The 19,115-nt window shown below is 41.2% G+C and overlaps 1 protein-coding gene across 1 annotated transcript in view; it reads left to right on the forward strand.

Moving 5' to 3' along the window:
- The window catches only part of JPH3 (junctophilin 3), a 203,253-nt gene that overhangs the window by 47,977 nt on the left and 136,161 nt on the right, over nt 1-19,115 (forward strand). The window contains exon 2 of the mRNA XM_001366161.4: nt 15,569-16,346. Coding sequence (XP_001366198.1) covers nt 15,569-16,346 — 778 coding nt within the window. The remainder of the gene's footprint in view (nt 1-15,568; nt 16,347-19,115) is intronic.

Here is a 19,115-nt window from a genome sequence, read left to right on the forward strand (position 1 = left end):
AAGAAAAACCCAAATGGGATCAGAGAGTCAGGCATGACTGTAAACAACTGAACAATAGCAAATTTACCAAGCATTGTGCTAAGTGCTTTGTAATATTATCCCATTGTATCCTTACAACAAACCTGGCAGGGAAGTAGGTGCTATTATCACTCCCATTTTGCAGTTAAGAAAACTGAGTCAGATAGAAGATGTGACTTGCTTATGGTCACACAACTAGGAAGTTTCTTGAAACTGGATTTGAACACAAGTTTTCCTAACTCCAAGTTGTTGTACTACCTAGCTGTTTTTCTTGGCTATGTGACTGTGGACAAGTTACAACTCACTTTCAAATGGGAATAATTTTTCTAGGACCTATCTCAAGTGTTTTTTTGAATGGGAAGCACTTGTTAAATCTTTTTTTTTTAACTGTTATCTTCTGTCTTAGTAGCAGTTCTGATTTTGATTAAAAAAAATTTTTTTTACATTAACTTAGTAGCAGTTCTAAGACAGAAGAGTGTGACAAGAGCTAGGCAAGCGACTTGCCCAAGGTCATATAACTAGGAAGTGTTTGAAGTGCTATTTGAACCCAGATCCTGTCAATTCTAGGCATGGGACTCCACCATGCTATCTAGCTACCTCCCAACACTTGCCAAATCCTAAAGTATTATCACAGTTTGAGTTGGTAATTTTTTTGGGGTCAAACCTAAATCAATAGTGTCAGGAAAACAAAGGAAGCAGAAAAGGAAAGCCCAGATAGCTGGCTCCCACTGTCTGAAACTGGATATATGAGAAAGAAAGTCCATAGAAGGTACTTAGGCAGGGGAAAAGGCAGCTGCTTGGGAATGATTGTCATTTGCCCTGTTACCAAGGCAGGCTTTGTCTATATATTCAAAGTAATTCCAAGGGTCGAGAGGAATTAAATTTAATTAAATAACCAGCTGAATCCAGCCTCCATATAATGTGAATACACAAATAATCTGGAATGGAAACCCCACATCCCGATCAACAACTCAAAGTCTTAGAGTACAGTCAATGCCAATTGAGGGGTTAAACCATTCCCCTTTGGTCACACAGCTAGTTGTGTTCAGAGGCAGAACCAGAATCCATGCCTTCCCGACTCCAAGGCTAATCACTCTGGCTAGTCTATCATAATATGTCTCCTTTAAGGTCATAGGGATAGGGATTGGGTCTGTGATTTTTACTGGTACAGGGAGCTCTGAGTGAGAAAACTGCCTCTAGGATGCTCCTTTTCTACAATTTATAATCTTGGAAAATGGTCTAAAATACTAAGAGGTGATGGCCATAAGCACACAGAAGAACTTGAATCCAAGCAAGTCTTTCTGGTTGGCAAGGCAGCTCTGTATTCACTACGTATTCCACACTTGCCCCCCCCTCCCTTCCTCCTTCTCTCCCCCCCCTCCTTCTCTGCCTCTCTTTCTCTCTGCCTCTCTGCCTCTCTCTTTCTTTCTCTCTCTGCCTCTCCTCCCTCCCTCCCTCTCTCTCTCTGCCTCTCTCTTTCTCTCTCTCTGTCTCTCCTCCCCCCCTCTCCCTCTCTCTCTCTCTCTCTCTCTCTCTCTCTCTCTCTCTCTCTCTCTCTCTCTCTCTCTCCCTCTCTCTTTCTTTCTCTCTCTCTCTCTCTCCTCCCTCCCTCCTTCTCTCTCTCTGTCTCTCTCTTTCTTTCTCTCTCTGTCTCTTCTCCCCCCCTCCCTATACATACATACACACACATACACCTATATTTGGAATAAACAGTATAATAATATAGGTAAAAAAGAAATGTTATTCAGCCATTTTTTAGTCATGACCCCACTTGGGATTTTCTGGGCAAAGATACCAGAATGGTTGGCCATTTCCTTCTCCAGCTGTTTTGATAGATGAGGAGACTGAGAGAAATAGGTTAAGTGACTTTCCCAGGAGTCACTAAGTAAGTATCCAAGGCTAGATTTGAACTCAAGAAGATGCTCTATCCACTGTGCCATCTGGTTGCCCTAAATATATAAATGTAAATAATATGTAAATATATAAATTTAAATATAAAATATATAAATCTATTAAATATAAAATATACAAATCTATATAAAATATTAAAAGATAAACTATATAAATTAATGTAAATATAAAAATAAAAATTTATATAATATATTGAAATATAAAATAAATACATTTAAATGAATAGATTAAATATATGAATTTATAGAAATAAACAAATTTATAAGGGGCTAATAAAATTGGACGGAAATATTACACTTTGCCAGAAGGCGCTTCATTCTCATACATACACAGTCAAAGAATCGTGGGATTTAGAGCAAGAGGGACTTTGGCGTTCATGTAGGCCAACCCATTTTACAGATCAGGAAATCAACTTTTGGCCCCCAGCTAGAAAACTCCTTTAATTTCAAGTTTTAGGGTATATGATCTGAACTTGCTATCTGGTTGATCAGTTTTTCAAGTTTGAAATTGTTTATATCGCATCTGTTTAAAAGGAGAATTATATAAAATAAAACCCTTGCATGGTGGCAGCTAGCAACACACTCTAGTTTAAAGTGAAGCTCAGTAAAATTGGTAACACAGCAATTGTCAGAGGCTAAATTTGCACCTAGACTTTTCTCCCTATAGAATATACTAATATGATGCCTCTTGAAAGGAAGGAAAAATGAATGTGATTCTTTCTTACATGAACAACATGGTGGAGTGTCAAGATTTCTTGACCTGGGATCAAGAGAGAGTTGAGTTCAAATCCAGGTGCCATCATTTACTAGCTATGTGACCTTGGTTGAATCACCTGATCTCTCTGAGTCTCTGTATCCTTACATATAAAAATGGAATAGCAACACTTGCATTACCTAGCACATAGTGTTCAAGGGAGGATCAAATGAGATAATGTATATGGGGGACTTTGTTAACTTCAAAATGCTATATAAATATCATCCTCTAGAAGGTAGCTAGAGGGTACAGGGCTAGAGTGCTGTGCCTTGGAGTCAGGAAGATCCCAGTTCAAATTCAAATATAGACATTTAGCTCTGTGACTCAGGGGAAATCACTTAACTCTGGTTGCCTCAATTTCCTTGTCTGTTAAATTGGCTGGAGAAGGAAATGGCAGACACTAGCTGTGTGACTCTGGGTAAGTCATTTTACCTTCTTTGCCTCAATTTCCTCATCTGTTAAATGATTGGAGAAGAAAGTAGCAGATGCTAGCTGTATGACTCTGGGCAAGTCACTTTACTTTCTTTGCCTCAATTTCCTCATCTGTTAAATTAGCTGGAGAAGGAAATGGCAGATGCCAGCTGTGTGACTGAGCAAATCATTTCACCTTCTTTGCCTCAATTTCCTTGTCTGTTAAATTAGCTGGAGAAGGAAATGACAAACCCCTCCAATATTTTTGCCAAGAAGATTCCAAATTGGGACAAGAATAGTAGGGCATGATTGAATAACAACACCCTGTCTTTGTCTTGTATGCCCATAGTTGTTGGCACATTGTTGCTCCCATTAGATTGGGGTACTCCTTGGGGACAGGGACTGTGTTTTTGCCTTCCTTTGCATCTCCAGCTTAGAACAGTGCCTGGCATACAACAAGGGCTTCATAAAAGGCATGCCCTCAGACATCTGCAGGACCAATCGTGTGATTGATTTGTGAAAGGAATGCAGAGGAAGGGCCAAAACAGTTTAAGGGAGACAGAAGTGATCTCTTATTTTGGCCTTTTCTCTGCATTCTTTTCATGAATTGATCACATGGTTGGGTCTTGCGGTTGTCCGAGGACATGCCTTTTCTCTGCGGCTCCTGCCAGCTCTTGGAAGCAGCAGTGGCTCAGGGTTCTTGCTTAGATAGGGATTGGATGAGATGACCCAGTGCTGAGTCTCTTCTAACTCCAGGATACAGAATTTCTGCATATAAATGAACTATTTCTTGGTCTTATTCTTGGTACTGTTCTTGAGGGAGGGAAGCTCCTGGGTAAATAGCGATGATTTAGGTGGGCAAGCCCTTCATTCTTTTATTCTAATATTGCTAGCCTTATATAGTCCTTTGAGGTGTGCAAAGAAAGCACTTAAAGAATAGCATCTCATTTTCTCCTTACAACAATCCTGGGAGATAGGTGTTATTATCATCCCCATTTTACAGGTGGGAAAACCAATGTGTTATAGAATGGAAAGAGCCTTAGATGTGATTTCTGGTACTAACTTTTAAACTTATTGTCTCTAAATCTGTTTCTTCATATATAAAATGAGGGTGGTGATATTTGTATTACTTCCCCTGCTGACTCTCTTAAGCTTTAGGAGGAGGAATAAGTAGCTAAGTAGCTTGGTGAATAGAATGCCCAATCTGGGGTTAGGAAGACCTGAGTTCAAACCAGCCTCAGACACTTATTGGCTGTGTAACCTTGAGAAAGTCACTTAATCTCTGTTTGCCTTAATCTACTTGAAAAGGAAATTGCAAAATACTAGGAAAGCTAGATGGCAAGAGTTGTGGAAAAGTAAAATGGAGGAAAGCCTGCAAATAGAGGCAAAGGGATGCAAGTTTGCAGAGCTGTCAATCAAAGAGTATTTCAGAAGAGAATGTGACCAGCAAGAGGCAGTTAAAAGAGATCCGGCTCTTGGCACTGGAGATTTCTGAATATCTTCTCTCCTGGCACCTGGAAGTTACTGAATCTTTTCCTTTGGCACCTGAAGGTTACTGACTCTCTTTTCAAGAAGTGACTCAAAGATCCTCAACCCTGTTAACCCCATCTTTCGTCCAAGACTTTATAATTTCATTTGTCCATTTAAGATTATTCAAGGTCAGGGAAACCCTAAACCCTTTCTCCTATCCAATTACTCTTCCTTCCCTTCCTTAAATAAACCCCTTGTTCCAACAATTTAAAGAGTGAGTGAGTGAGTTATCTATCAAACAAATCAGGCAGCTTACTCAATACTGAATCTCAGTTGGACTCCATCTGAAATCTAACTGAAATGGGAGGGAGAGGCTTGTGGGAGGCAGAGTCTGAGTCTTCATTATTTCATTGGTCTGTAGGGTTGCTCAGCAATCTTACAGTATCACAAAATATTTAAAGAAACACTCCCTAATACAAATTGGCACCCCAGATGGGACTTGAACCCACAATCCCTGGCTTAGGAAAGGATAGAGGAGTGGATAGAGTGCCAAGCCTGGAGTTGCTGAGACTCATCTTCCTAAATGAAAATCTGACCTTAGATATTACTTGCTGTATGACCCTGGGCAAGTCACTTAACTCTGTTTGTATCAGTTTCCTTATCTGTAAAATGGGGATAATAAAAGCCTACCTCTCAAAGTTGTTGTGAGGATCAAATGAGATAATATTTGTAAAATGCAAAGCCCAATGCCTGATACATAGTAGATTCTGAATAAATATTAGCTGTCTTTTCTTATCCGTCCATCTACTAGTGTCTGCTTTTCCAAAATCGATTCCTCTTTACTTTGAATATTCTTATTCAGGTGCCTGGCATATTCCTCTATAGAATGGGACTCTTTGGGGGCAGGTAATATCTCATTTTTGTATTTGTATCCCATAGAATCCAGCCTTGGAGGCGGAGCATCCCCAAAGCTTTAGAGATTTGGCAGCTTAAAACTATACTGAGACTTTTGAGACACTCTATACAATCAATGTTAATAAAAGCTTTCCCCCCTTAAGCCCTTACCTTCTATCTTAGTAACAACTCTAAAATAGAAGAACAAGGACTAGGCAAATGAGGTTAAGTGACTTGCCCAGGGTCACACAAGTAGGAAGTGTCTGAGGCCAGTCCCAGACCTGGCACTCTACTCACTGTGCCACCCTGCTGCCCTTCTCAATAAATGCTTCTTAGGGGGACTTATGAGAAAGAACACTATCCACATCCAGAGGAAGAACTGTGGGAGGAGAAACACAGAAGAAAAACAACTGTTTGATCACCTGGGCCAATGGGGATATGATTGGGGATGTAGACTCTAAACGATTGCCCTAGTGCAAATATCAATAATATGGAAATAGCTCTTGATCAATGACACATGTAAAACCCAATAGAATTGCACATCAGCTATTAGAGAGGGGTGAGGGGAGGGGAGAGGAAGAACATGAATCATGGAACCATGGAAAAAATATTCTAAATTAATTAATTAAATAAACTTAAAACAAAAACAAATGCTTCTTAGGGGCATCTAGGTGGACACTTCCTAGCTGTGTGACCCTGGGCAAATCACTTAACCCCAATTTCCAGCCCTTATCGCCCTTCTGCTTTAGAACCAATTCTAAGTATTAATTCTAAGACAGAAGGTAAGGTTTTAAAAAAATAAAACAAATGCTTATGGATAGACTAGGTAATATGATAATAAAAACAACTCACATTTATATATTTGTCAAGTACCTATTGTTTGTTAGGTACTATGTGGAGTGCTAGGGGTAAAGAGAGAAATTGAAAATCCCTCCTGCCATCAAAGTGCTTGTAATCTAAGGGTAAGGTGGGGGGAGATACACCATGGCTTATTAGGTAACAGGAAAAAATATAGTGGAATAAGTGGAATGGAGTCATTAGGCCTGGATCTGAGTCCTAGCTCTATTATTTTAGAGCCCAGTGGCCCCCTTAACCACCTTTTCCATTTCCTACCCCAGCTCCCATGTCCAGTCCCCACCAGGCACTGGACATTGATCCTTCTCCAATAACAACCCCTCCCCTTGCCCAAGGGAGCTAATGTAGGGCCATTTTATAACTCCAAACTCTGGGGCCATTACAGGGCTCTTTTCTAATAGTTTCTTGTTGGGGAGTTGGCCACCATTTGGTTGAATGTAGAGTCACCAACTATAGTTCTTTTAGTAATATGGCGGCCTTTTCTTCCTTAGTGACCACAGAGACTTACTGCTGTGCCCTCCAGATCCCTAGGAGTTGCTTTCTGAACCGCCAGTGTTGTTCAGTCATTTCAGTTATGCCTGACTCTTTGTAATCCCTTTTGAAGTTTTCTTGGCAAAAATATTGGCGTGGTTTATCATTTCCATCTCTAGCTCATTTTACAGATGGGGAAACTGAGGCAAACAGGGTAAAGTGGCTTATCTAGAGTCCTATAGCTAGGAAGTACCTGAGGCCAGATTTGAACTCAGAAAAAGGAGTCTTCCTGACTCTAGGTTTGGTACTCCATCCACTGCACCATCTAGTGGCCCCATCCTTCTATGTATTTTGTATTTATTCTGTAACACCTCATAGGTACCTACTATTTACCTGGAAAGAATTTTAAGTACTCTGAGGGCAAGGGCTATTTTGTTTTGTCTTTGTATCTCCACTCACTGAGATAAGAGACTTGTTATTCTTGGGCTAGTAACACCGTGGCTTCCTCTTGGGTCTCAAAGCCCCTTGTTTGTCAGCAGTGGGTACTTGTCTGCCAACACAAAGTCTTTGATAGTTCCAATGAGCCAGGTAAGAATCTTCCAGGACCCAGGCACCCTGATCCCCATGTTGATTGCCTCAGCCTCAGCCTCAGCTTTAATCACCAGCTCAACTTCATCATGGAGATCTGTTATACAGTGTCTTCCATTTCTCAGTTCTGTCATCCTATAAGCCTATGATGATGATGATGATGATGATGATAATTAGCACTTGTAGCACTTTGAAATTCATAACATATTTTTCACTCATAGTAATTGCTGTTGTGTGTTCAGTCATGGCTGACTCTCTATGACCCCATTTGGGGTTTTCTTGGTGGTTTACCATTTCCTTCTCCAGCTCATTTTACAGAAGAGGAAACTGAGGCCAGCAAGGTTAAGTGACTGTCCCAGGGTTACACAGGTAAGATACTGGAGTAGTTGGCCATTTCCTTCTCCAATTCATTTGACAAATGAGGAAACTAAGGCAAATAGGGTTAAGTGACTTGTCCAGAGTCATATAGCTAGTAAGTGTTTGAGGCTGGATTTGAACTCATGAAGAAGAGTTTTCTTAATCCCAAGCCCAGTACTCTATTCACTGAGTCACCTAGCTGCCTCAAAAATAGCTAGCATGATTAATGTAGTGCTTTAAGGTTTGCAAAAGATTTTACAGATATTATCTCTTGATCCTCACAGCAACCTTGAGATGTGGGTTCTATTATCATCTCCATTTTACAGATGAGGAAACCAAGAAGAGGTTAATAAGTATCTGAGGTTGGATTTGAACTCGGGTACTTCCTAATCGCAGGACTACCACTCCATCCACTGTGCCTCTTAGCTAGCTGCCTTAGTATCTTGTCTGATTTTCACAATACCATGAGGTAGGTATTACAAGCACAATTATCCCTGTTTTTAAAGATTAGAAAAATAAGACCCAAAGCAACTCAGTGACTCGCCCAGTTTTACACAGATGGTAAATGGCCTGGTTGAGATTTGAACTCAGGCTTTTGGGGCTCCATCTCTGATGCTTTATCCATTATGCCAGAACGCTGTCTTCCTGTTGCTGTGGATGCAATGGCTTGAGAGAACAAGGAACAAAGGAGATACAGCAGAGCCAAGACTTGCCACCACAGGAGTTTGTTAGCCTTTCTAATAATGGTAGAATGAGCAGGATGAAGCCAGGATGATTTTAATGGAGAAAGATCCTATCTGAACACTGTGCCTAAAAAACTGCTAGCTATTGGAAACCAGGGAAAATCTAGTCATCCGAGGCTACCTTTGTGACCCAGGCAAGCCCCTTCCCTTCTTTGACCTCAGTTTCTTCCTCTGAAAAGATGAGAGGTTAGACTAAATGACCTTTTAATCCTGGGATCTCTCCTTCTGCAAATGGATGTATATATGCTTTGTAAATCAACCAAGCAATTAATTAACAAGCTTTTATCGGGTCCTTAAAATGTGTGGAGTGCCGGCGCTGTGCTGGGTGCTGAAAATACATAGACAAAGACTGAAATAATGAACTCACATTCTATAGGGGGAAAATATGTAGGAACTAAATGTATTTCATATGCAGAGGTGCAAAACACACACACATGTATACACATATGCATGGAATTATTTCTAGTTATATGGATAGACACAAAGCAAATATTTTTGGAGGGAGAGACATTAGCAGCTAAAGGCATCAGGAATGACCTTATGGAGGCAGTAAAGCCTGAGCTCAGCTTTGAAGAAAACTTGGGATACTAAGAGGTGGAGGTGAGGAGAAGAGAATGCATTTCAGGCAGAGGGAACATCCTTGCAAAGTCTGGCAGATGGGAGATGCAATATCATATGCTAGAAACTGCAAGAAGGCCAATTTGGCTAGACCATGAAGTGCTTGAAGGGGGAGTAACATATACCAAGGCTGGAGCATCAGAAATTGGAGCCAGGATGCAAAGGCTTCTGTGCCAAACACAGGAGCTTGTGCTTGATCTGGGAAGTCATGGAGAGCCATTGGAGTTTACTGAGCAAGAGAGTGATAATGTCAGATCAGTTCTACAGGAATACCACTTGGCTCACTGTAGGGATGATGGACTGGAGAGGGAAGAGGCTGGGAGACCAGTTAAGGAGGTTGTTGCCATGGTGACGGGGCCCTGGGAGGAGAGAGAAGATGGTTGATGTAAGAGATATTATGAAGGTAGAAATAAGATAAGAGGGCAGTTAAGTGGTACAGTGGATAGAGTGCTGGACTTCAAGTTAGGAAATCTTATCTTCCTGACTTCAAATCTGGCCTCAGATACTTCTTAGCTATGTGACTCTGGGCAGATCCCTTAACCATGTTTGCCTCAGTTTCCCCATCTGTCAAATGAGCTGGAGAAGGAAATGACAAACCACATCAGTATCTCTGCCAAGAAAACTCCAAATGGGGTCTCTAAGAGCTGGACATACTGAACAACAAGAAAAAAATAAGATTTGGCAATTAATTGGAGATGTGATGTGACAGAAAATGAGGAGTCGATGATCACCTGAGTTTGCAAACCTGGTGATTAGAAGGATGGTGATGTGATGTCTTATAAACAAGGATGTTCAGAAGAGATTTGGGTTTTGGGAAAAGGTAACTAGTTGAGCTAGAGATGTTTCCAGGTCAAGATCCAGTTTGAAATGTCTAACAGGCAGTTGGTGGAGCTCAGGAGGGAGATGAGGGCTAAATTTTATGTAAATTTTCTCATCATCTATGTAGATGTGACCATTGAGCCCATGAGAGTTTATGAGGTCAGTGAGAACATTGAGACATAAGAGAAAAGGGCAGTCTATGATCTGACCCATACCTAGGGAGTGGAACACAAACCAGAATGCAACAGAGAAGCTTGAGAAGGAGCAGTCAGACAGCTAGAAGAAAGACCAAGAGGAAACAGCATCCTGTACACCCAGAGGTATCCTGGAGGAAAGGGACTTTAGCAGTGTCAGATGTTGAAGAGAGGTCAAGAGGAATGAGGATTGAGAGAAAGCCATAGTTATTTCATGGGATCAAAGATTTAGAGGTTGAAGTCACTGTTTTCTTTCTTTCTTTCTTTCTTTCTTTCTTTCTTTCTTTCTTTCTTTCTTTCTTTCTTTCTTTCTTTCTTTCTTTCTTTCTTTCTTTCTTTCTTTCTTTCTTTCTTTCTTTCTTTCTTTCTTTCTTTCTTTCTTTCTTTCTTTCTTTCTTTCTTTCTTTCTTTCTTTCTTTCTTTCTTTCTTTCTTTCTTTCTTTCTTTTTGCGTTTGTACAAAATTTATTGTCATGCTCTCCTTCAGATTACTGGCTTCAAAGTTCCAACCCTCCCATTTTACCATTACAGAGAAATGAGGCTCTGTCAGCTCAAATGACTTGCCCAGCCTAACACAGTGCGGTAATGGAAGGATTGGGATTTGAACCCAAGTCCTTGGATTTTAAATGCATCACTCTTCTCCCTATGACATCCCGAAACTGAGATGTCGTCGGCAATTCTGACAAGGCAGTTAGAGTAAACTGTGAAGTGCTTGCTAAATTTTAGTAGTGTGAAGGCTTATTTAATTATTAAATCAAACATGCCTGATTGCAGGAAACTGCAACATGGTCACCAATTAGGCAGCCCTGATATTTATATGTTTTAAACCCATTATATTCAGTCTTAGAATCAATACTGTGCACTGGCTCCAAGGCAGAAGAGGACTAAGCAATGGGGGTTAAGTGACTTGCCCAGGGTCACATAGCTAGGAAGTATCTGAGGCCAGATTTGAACCCAGCCTCTCCCATTGCAAGGTCTGGCTCCCAATTCACTATGCTACCTAACTGCCAGCAGCACTAATATTCTTTTTTTTTTTCATTTTATTTTATTTCTTTAAAATATTTCTTTCTTTATTTTTAAATATTTTCCCATGGTTACATGATTGATATTCTCTTCCTCCCCTCTTCTCTACCCCTCCCCGAGCCAACAAGCAATTCCACTGGGTTATACATGTATTATCACTCAATATCTATTTCCATATTATTCATTTTTGTAATAGAGCAATCATTTAAATTAAATCTATTTATTATATATATGTTACATATAGAATAAATTAAGTTAAATCTTTTAAAACCCAAACCCCAAATCATATGCCTATCATGTAAATATCAAGTGATAGATCGTATGTTTTTCTTCTGCATTTCTACTCCCACAGTTCTTTCTCTTGATGCAGTATTAATATTCTTAAATCAAAGGCTCTTAACTTTTGTGTGTGTCTTGGACCCTTTTGGTAATGTGGTGAAGCCTGTGGAATCTCTTCTCAGAATCATGTTTTTAAATACTTGAATGAACAAACATGGGATTTCCAAAGGAATCAAACATACAACTATCAGTGCAGGAACAAACAAGTCCAGGGACACGAGACTTAAACAGACAACTTCAGAGATATGGTATTGACCGATTCTAATCCAGGAAGGTGTTTTGTTGTTATATGACTGATAGACTTTAACTTCCTCATAAAAGTTATTTTTAAAATGTTTTAAATGTCAATACAATTTTAATAATAATTTTCTGACATTTTGTGATCCATGTTTCCCTTTCTTTCCCTTTTCCCCCATTTCCAAGTCCCTAGGTAATGATACAGGTTGTACATGCTGGATCTTTATGCTCTGTGGCCCAGTGAGTTGGCAAGTGACTTGGATAAGTCAATTCTTTGGTCTAATCCAACTAAGTCATGTAGTTGGTCTTCAACTCCATTCTAATCATGCGATTTTGTTGAAACCCTTACCTTCCTTCTTAGAATCAGTACTACATATTGGCTCCAAGGCAGAAGAGTGGCAAGGGCTAGGCAATGGGGGTTAAGTGACTTGCCCAGGGTCACACAGCTGGGAAGTGTCTGAGGTCAGATTTGAGCCCAAGACCTCCATCTCTGAGCCTGGCTCTCAATCCACTTAGCTACCCAGCTGCCCCCTTACCCATGCAATTTAGCCTACATTTATTAAATTTCCACTCTGTGTCAATTGTGAGCTCCTTGAGGGCAGGGACTGTCTTTTGCCTTTTTAAATTCCCAGCACTTAGCACAGTGCCTGGCATATAATAGGCAATAATTGCTAGCTGACTTCCTGACTGAAGAATACTATTCAGGGGTGGGTATAATGGGAAATAAGTATGCAATTATTTAGCATTTACTATATGCCAGGCACAGTGCTAACCACTTTACAGATACCATCTCATTAAAGCTAGGCACTAGCACCTGCCACATAGGGTTGTTGCGAAGTTAAAATGAGATATCTGGGAAGTACTTTGCAAGCCTCAAAGTACCATATAATTGTTGGCTGTAATTATTGTTATTGCCATTATTATTATTATTATTATTATTATTATTCATGGTCCCTGCCCTCAAAGGACTTACATAAAAATGAAGGGAAAGAGACAAATATGAATCTCCATGTAATATACAATCTTTCATGAAAAGTTCACTAGAAAGGTAAAGAACAAATGCTTTGTGAGGTCCAAGAAAGGAGAAAGCACTTCATTAATATGGGAATCACAGAGGGTTTCCTGGAGTAAAGTAAGTAGCGTTTGAGTTCACCAGAAGAAGGAGGTAGAAAGCTATGGCACAGAAGAGAATCCTGAGTGATTTGTCGGGGTCCAGCTCGCAGCCAAACTGAAGAGACAAACTAGAGAAGTTTCTATCTTCTACTTTGTCCATCAGCTGCCTTTTCTTCTTTCTCTTTCTGCCTGGCATCATCATAGATATACACCTGGGAAGCCATCTTGTCCATTTTATAGATAAGGAAACTGAGGCTCAGAGCATTTAAGAGACTTGCCAATGATACATAGCAGATCTGGGTTCTCTGGTTCTTAATCTCATGATATTTTAACCACTATGTATCACCCTTGGGTCTTATCTTGTAGTCTGTGGACTTTCAACCAATTCCTGCTAGAGTATTAACTGCTAATTATAGTTTTAGTTGATGCCTGTCTAAGGTATAGTGTTTGCATTTTCCAAAAGGGATTGCAGCCCCTCTTACCGTTTTCCCAGCTATGATACTTTATCTGACCATGGCCAAAGTGTCTAGATGAAAGGTAGCCAGTTGGGGAAGCTGTGATCTGTGGACAACCTTAGTCTTCCCCCACTCAGGGAAGGAATAAATGAATATATTGCGGGCTATCTCTGAAAGGTTTTCCACCCTCCAGTAGATTCTGATGTACCCAGGTCTCCTTGAGGCACTTGAAAGCAAGTAACCTATATCAAGGTTTGGATAAGGTTGTGGAGAGCTTTGAATATCAAATAGAAGAGTTTATATTTGATTTTAGGTATAATAGGGATCCACTAGAGTTTTATTGAGCAGGAAAGTAACCTAGTTAGAATTAGTTCTTGGAAATAATTCTCCAATGGATAGATGGAAGTGAAGGACTTGAGACAGGGGTATTAATTAGGAGACTTTACAATAGTGATGAAGGCATGGATGACAGCGCTTGCTTGGGTAGAGAGAAGGGTTCATTGTCCATTTGGTGACACCCACTGGAAGCTATTCCTTTCCTACTTATTGACAAAACTCCCATAGTTCTTCTCTTCCTCCAGGATTTGGTCTTACCTCCACTACTTCGACACTGGGTGACTTTGGACAAATTATTTAACCTCTCTGGGATTTGGCTTTTTCATCTATGGGTCAAGGGTATTGTACTAGATGCTCAGTTAAGGTATTTTCCAGATTTAGACATTAATTTGCTTTGTACTGAGCTAATGATTGCCTTGGGATAGGACTTGCCCCCTCCCCGTTAATCCAGATAGTCACCTACATACTAATTTATGTCATTACTGTCACTTAGGAAGAGGGAGAAAGAAAGGCAATTGAGAGACTAAGTTCTTTGTTCAGAGTCTCAGCAAGTATGGCTCAGAGGCAAGTCATGAACCCAGGGCATCCTGATTTCAAGACTGCTTATCCACTGTGACACATGCCTCTCATGAAATAAGCCTCCATGATATGGGTGTTTGTCAGTCTATTCAATGGACATTTTTGCCTTGCCAGACTGAGTTCATTTGTATGTTGAACTTATTTTTTTTTCCTCCAGTGATTTGTCCAAATTTACCAGATGTGGGACTGTATGAATCTGTGTTAGGGCTAACTTTAGGGAGAGATCTTATTTTTGCAAACTCAGAATGCTACTTTTGCCTCTAGGAGAAAGAAGATCTAAGAGAAATATCTAGAAAGATCCTTCTTCTTCCCCTCTCTCCAGTTCATACCTGTTGACCTATAACAAGAAAATCCCTTGACGTCATTAATCTGAAAGTAACAATCCTGGCACACCAACCTTTCGCATGGTGTAATAGATGATATTTTGAAGGTCTATTTGATTGATACTAGATAACTAATGGATCAAGTAGTTACCTTCTTTTTGCCTAACCTCCTCCCTTTTGTACCTCCCTCTTCAGAAGCCTTTCAGTCTCCCCTCCCTCCTTCTTCGGTCTCCTCAAGTCACTCAGTGTGAGCTGTGAGGTTTCAATGAAATATTTCTTAATCTTTTGTCAAACAAGGGGTTTATTTGGGGAAGACAGGACAAGGGTGGAGGATGGAGGTAAGAGGGATGGGACATCCCTATTATCTACAATGAGTGTTAGGTTGGAGGATATTGAGAGAAATGGCAATTCAGTCACTACCATGAAACAGAGCCAGTCAGAGAGAGATATATGGACTATTGACCTTCTTCTTCTGCCTTCAAATCAGCCAGGTCACCTCCAACTTGATTATCCCAAGTCCCAGAGACAAAACCAGCTTCTTCCTTCAGGTCAGCCAGAAAGCCCCAAAGACTTCAAATCCAGTCAAGCAGTTGGCTCTTGCCTCCAACTGTTTCCCAGCCACATTCCAAATGGAATCTTCATTTGACTGACAGATGATCCATCTCTAGCTTCTGTCCTTTGCATACATGCCTCTACCACAATAGTCACCATCTTGGGCCAGTTCTCATTTAGGGCATCAGCCCTGAAGATATGGAATTAGGAATTCACACAATGTTTTTGAGACAGAGACTAGACCAGTCTGTGTGGAGCAGAAGGTCCATGGTTTTGCCAAGTTAAAGAGTTTCAACTTCATCCTGTGGTGGGTGGGGAGTAACTGAAGGTTTTTGAATAAAGGGATAAGATGATAAAAGTCCTTCCCCACTCTCCACCTCATTCTTCTTTTCTTCAAAACTTGGCCTCCTTATTATAGAGTATTTTCTTTTGCCATGACTTATCTTCTCTGTTGTACCACACATAGTGACATGACAGCTCACTCATTTGTTTGTCTTGTGTCTTTTCCAGGGACATACCAGGGTCAGTGGGTTGGTGGAATGCGCCAAGGCTATGGCGTCCGGCAGAGCGTCCCGTACGGCATGGCTGCGGTCATCAGGTCACCCCTGAGGACATCCATCAATTCACTGCGGAGCGAGCACACCAACGGCACAGCGCTGCACCCGGACGCCTCACCTGCCGTGGCTGGCAGCCCTGCGGTGTCCCGGGGGGGCTTCGTCCTTGTGGCTCATAGTGATGCCGAGATCCTTAAGAGCAAGAAGAAGGGCCTTTTCCGTCGGTCCCTGCTGAGTGGCTTGAAGCTGCGGAAGTCCGAATCCAAGAGCAGCCTGGCCAGCCAGAGGAGCAAGCAGAGTTCCTTCCGCAGCGAGGCTGGAATGAGTACCGTGAGCTCTACTGCCAGTGACATCAACTCCACCGTCAGCCTAGGGGAGGGGGAGGCTGAGTTGTCCGTCATTGAAGATGACATCGATGCCACCACGACCGAGACTTATGTGGGCGAGTGGAAGAATGACAAACGTTCTGGCTTTGGGCTGAGCCAGCGATCAGACGGACTGAAGTATGAGGGGGAATGGGCGAACAACAAACGCCATGGCTACGGGTGCATGACTTTCCCAGATGGTACCAAGGAAGAAGGGAAATACAAGCAGAATATTCTGGTGAGCGGAAAGCGCAAGAACCTGATTCCACTGAGGGCCAGCAAGATCCGGGAAAAGGTTGACCGAGCTGTGGAGGCAGCGGAGCGAGCAGCCACCATCGCCAAGCAGAAAGCGGAGATTGCGGCTTCCAGGTAAGGGTGGCTTGGCCATTTGGGGCTGGGGAGCAGGAGGGAAGCCAGGAGTGATGGATGAGGGATGCAGAGAAGTCTCACAAAGTCTTTGGGGTGTTGGTCATCTCTTGGATCATCTAGCATGGTTAGAAGCCAATGGGACAGAGGAGCACCTGCCCTTGGTTATCCTGAAATCATGTGTAGGGACCCAAACAGGACAAGAAGAGTATCTGTGGGCCTTCCTTCCCTCATCAGAGGAAAGTACCACCTGGTTGCCTAAATAGGGATGTCTCTGGCAAGGTGTTTAGTTGAGATTGTGTGATTTTGATTGAATCTCAATCCTTGGGGAAAAGGACCAAACACTACTTATTAGCAGAACAGACCATGTAAAGGAAAAGAAAGTTTAGAGGGAAATGAGAAAAGAGAAAGAAAGAAAGAAAGAAAGAAAGAAAGAAAGAAAGAGAGAGAGAGAGAGAGAGAGAGAGAGAGAGAGAGAAAGAAAGAAAGAAAGAAAGAAAGAAAGAAAGAAAGAAAGAAAGAAAGAAAGAAAGAAAGAAAGAAAGAAAGAAAGAAAGAAAGAAAGAAAGAAAGAAAGAAAGAAAGAAAGAAAAGTCATTCTCAAAAAACAAGGGTCATACATAAATGATTAAATACGGGGTCTTGAGCACGGGTGCTATCAGAGGTCAGAGAAGGAAGCCAGTCAGAATAGTCAGAGAAAGTCCCATGAAGGAGGTGGGACTTAGATGGGCATTGTCAGTTAACTGACAAATATTTGTGGAAGGTGGTCTATGTGCCAGGCTCTTTGCAAGCATTTGAGATAGCCCCTGCCCTCAAGGAGCTCACATTCTAATGGGCAGAAACAACATATATTGGAAACTGAATAAGGTTTGGCTAGATATAATGGTAGAGAGAGAGTGAGAGAGCCCTGGAGGATGGAGAGCAGCTTGAGGCAAAGCCAGGGAGGTGAGACAATGAACAGTGCATACAGGGAGCAATGAGGAGATGAGATTGACCTGACTCCAAGAGAAGAGTGAGTGTTGGGGAGCAGTGGTAGGGGAGGGAGAGTCTGGGGAGTGGGGCCAGATTGTGGAGGTCCTTGAAAGACCTGCAAAGGGGTCTGGACTTTATTTTGTAGATAGCAGGGTTTTCAGAAAGGAAAGAATATCCCCCAATTTGAAAGATTTTTGTGGCAGCCTCTGTGGGAGGGATGAACGCTGGGAAGGAGAGAACTGGAAGTCAAGAAGGCTTCCTAGAAAGCTGCAGCATTCTTGGTTATGGCTAATGTGGAAATATGTTTTGCTTGACCACACATGTATAATCTATATTAGGTTTTTTGCCTTCTCAAGGAGGGAGAGAATTTAGAACTCAAATGTTTGAAAAAGGTATGTTAAAATTGTTTTTACATTATTTGAAATATATATATATATAATATATATGTATATATTTATTATATATATATAAACTTAAAAAAAGAAAGTTCTATTCCTCATCCTCATAGGAAGGCCACGAGAATTTGATTAATGTTTTTAAGTGACTATATTGATGGCCAGAGTAACAAAACTTCCATATAGTAGAGACTATAAGGTTAGGTTAATAACGTCAGAAGGGAGGGTGACAGCTCAGAAATATCGAAAGGGGCGAATGTCTCTTTAAAAGAAAGACATCTGAATCAGGATGGGGAGGGAATGTGACATGGTTGCTATGGAAAAATTAGATGTCCATTTTATCTTTTCTACTATCCAGCTGAACTGTAGATTAGAAGTGAAGTGGAAACCAGAATTTAGAAGGAAACAAAAATAGGTAAAGACTTAGCTGGCAGGGAAACTGATAATTAGGAGAGAAAAAATACCTTGAAAGGATTCCACAAATAACATGTGATTTTTATAGTCTTATCTTCATCTCACCTCAATGGGGATATTGAATAGAATTCGTTACTCCATGTATGGATCTCTTTTTCCTCTCTTTCTCTTTTTGCCCAGCCCATAGTTGAATTCCCTTAAGTTAAATGCAATATGGTAAGTGAATTCTTGGAAATTAAATGTGGTATAATAGGACTCTATTGTATATTTCATTTGTGTTTCTTATGGATCCACCTCCTGCTTAAGGTGGAAGCCTTAACCAGCCTTACCCCATCCTTTATAGGCTCTAATTCACCAGGGCCATTGGCCATCCCACCAGAGGCTCAACCTTCATGGCCAGCCAAGTCTTAATGAATAAAGTGAATCTTTCCGGAATGATAGAGATCACTGTGTTTCTGGCTTCTTCCTTGCTGAGCCAACCCAGGGGAAAGACTCAGTGGAAAGTAACCCTGTATATGCTTTGATCCCCAAAGTGCCAAGAGCAAGGGGGATGGAAAAAGGAGATGGGGAGGGCAAGGATGATCTGCTGTTTTTTGTTTTTTGAAGATTTTGTAAACATATTTTCCATAAGTCTCTAATTCCCTGTACCTTTGACGTCTCTACTTTCCTCTTGGATGTCCTCAATTTCTACCCCTTCACAAACCTATTCTACCCTGTCCTAGCCTCTTCCTGAGCCTGTAGTGGTTCTTTCATACTCCAAAAGCAAAATGGCCAGAGTAAAGGAGACCCTTTTTTTCTTTGTAGTTGACCCTGTTCAGATTAAAGCTTGAGTATTTTGTTCAGTCCAGACTAGTGGAAGCACATTCAGAGGAGGGCTAGTCAGTCCAGCAACAAGCACTTAGTAAAAGTCCTAGGCACTGGAAGCCCTGGGGATACAAAAAAAAGGAAAGATAGTCTCTGGACTCAAGGAACTCATGTGGGTTAGAATGTC

This window comes from Monodelphis domestica, chromosome 1 (assembly GCF_027887165.1).
Source record: "Monodelphis domestica isolate mMonDom1 chromosome 1, mMonDom1.pri, whole genome shotgun sequence".
NCBI classification, from domain to species: Eukaryota; Metazoa; Chordata; class Mammalia; order Didelphimorphia; family Didelphidae; genus Monodelphis; species Monodelphis domestica.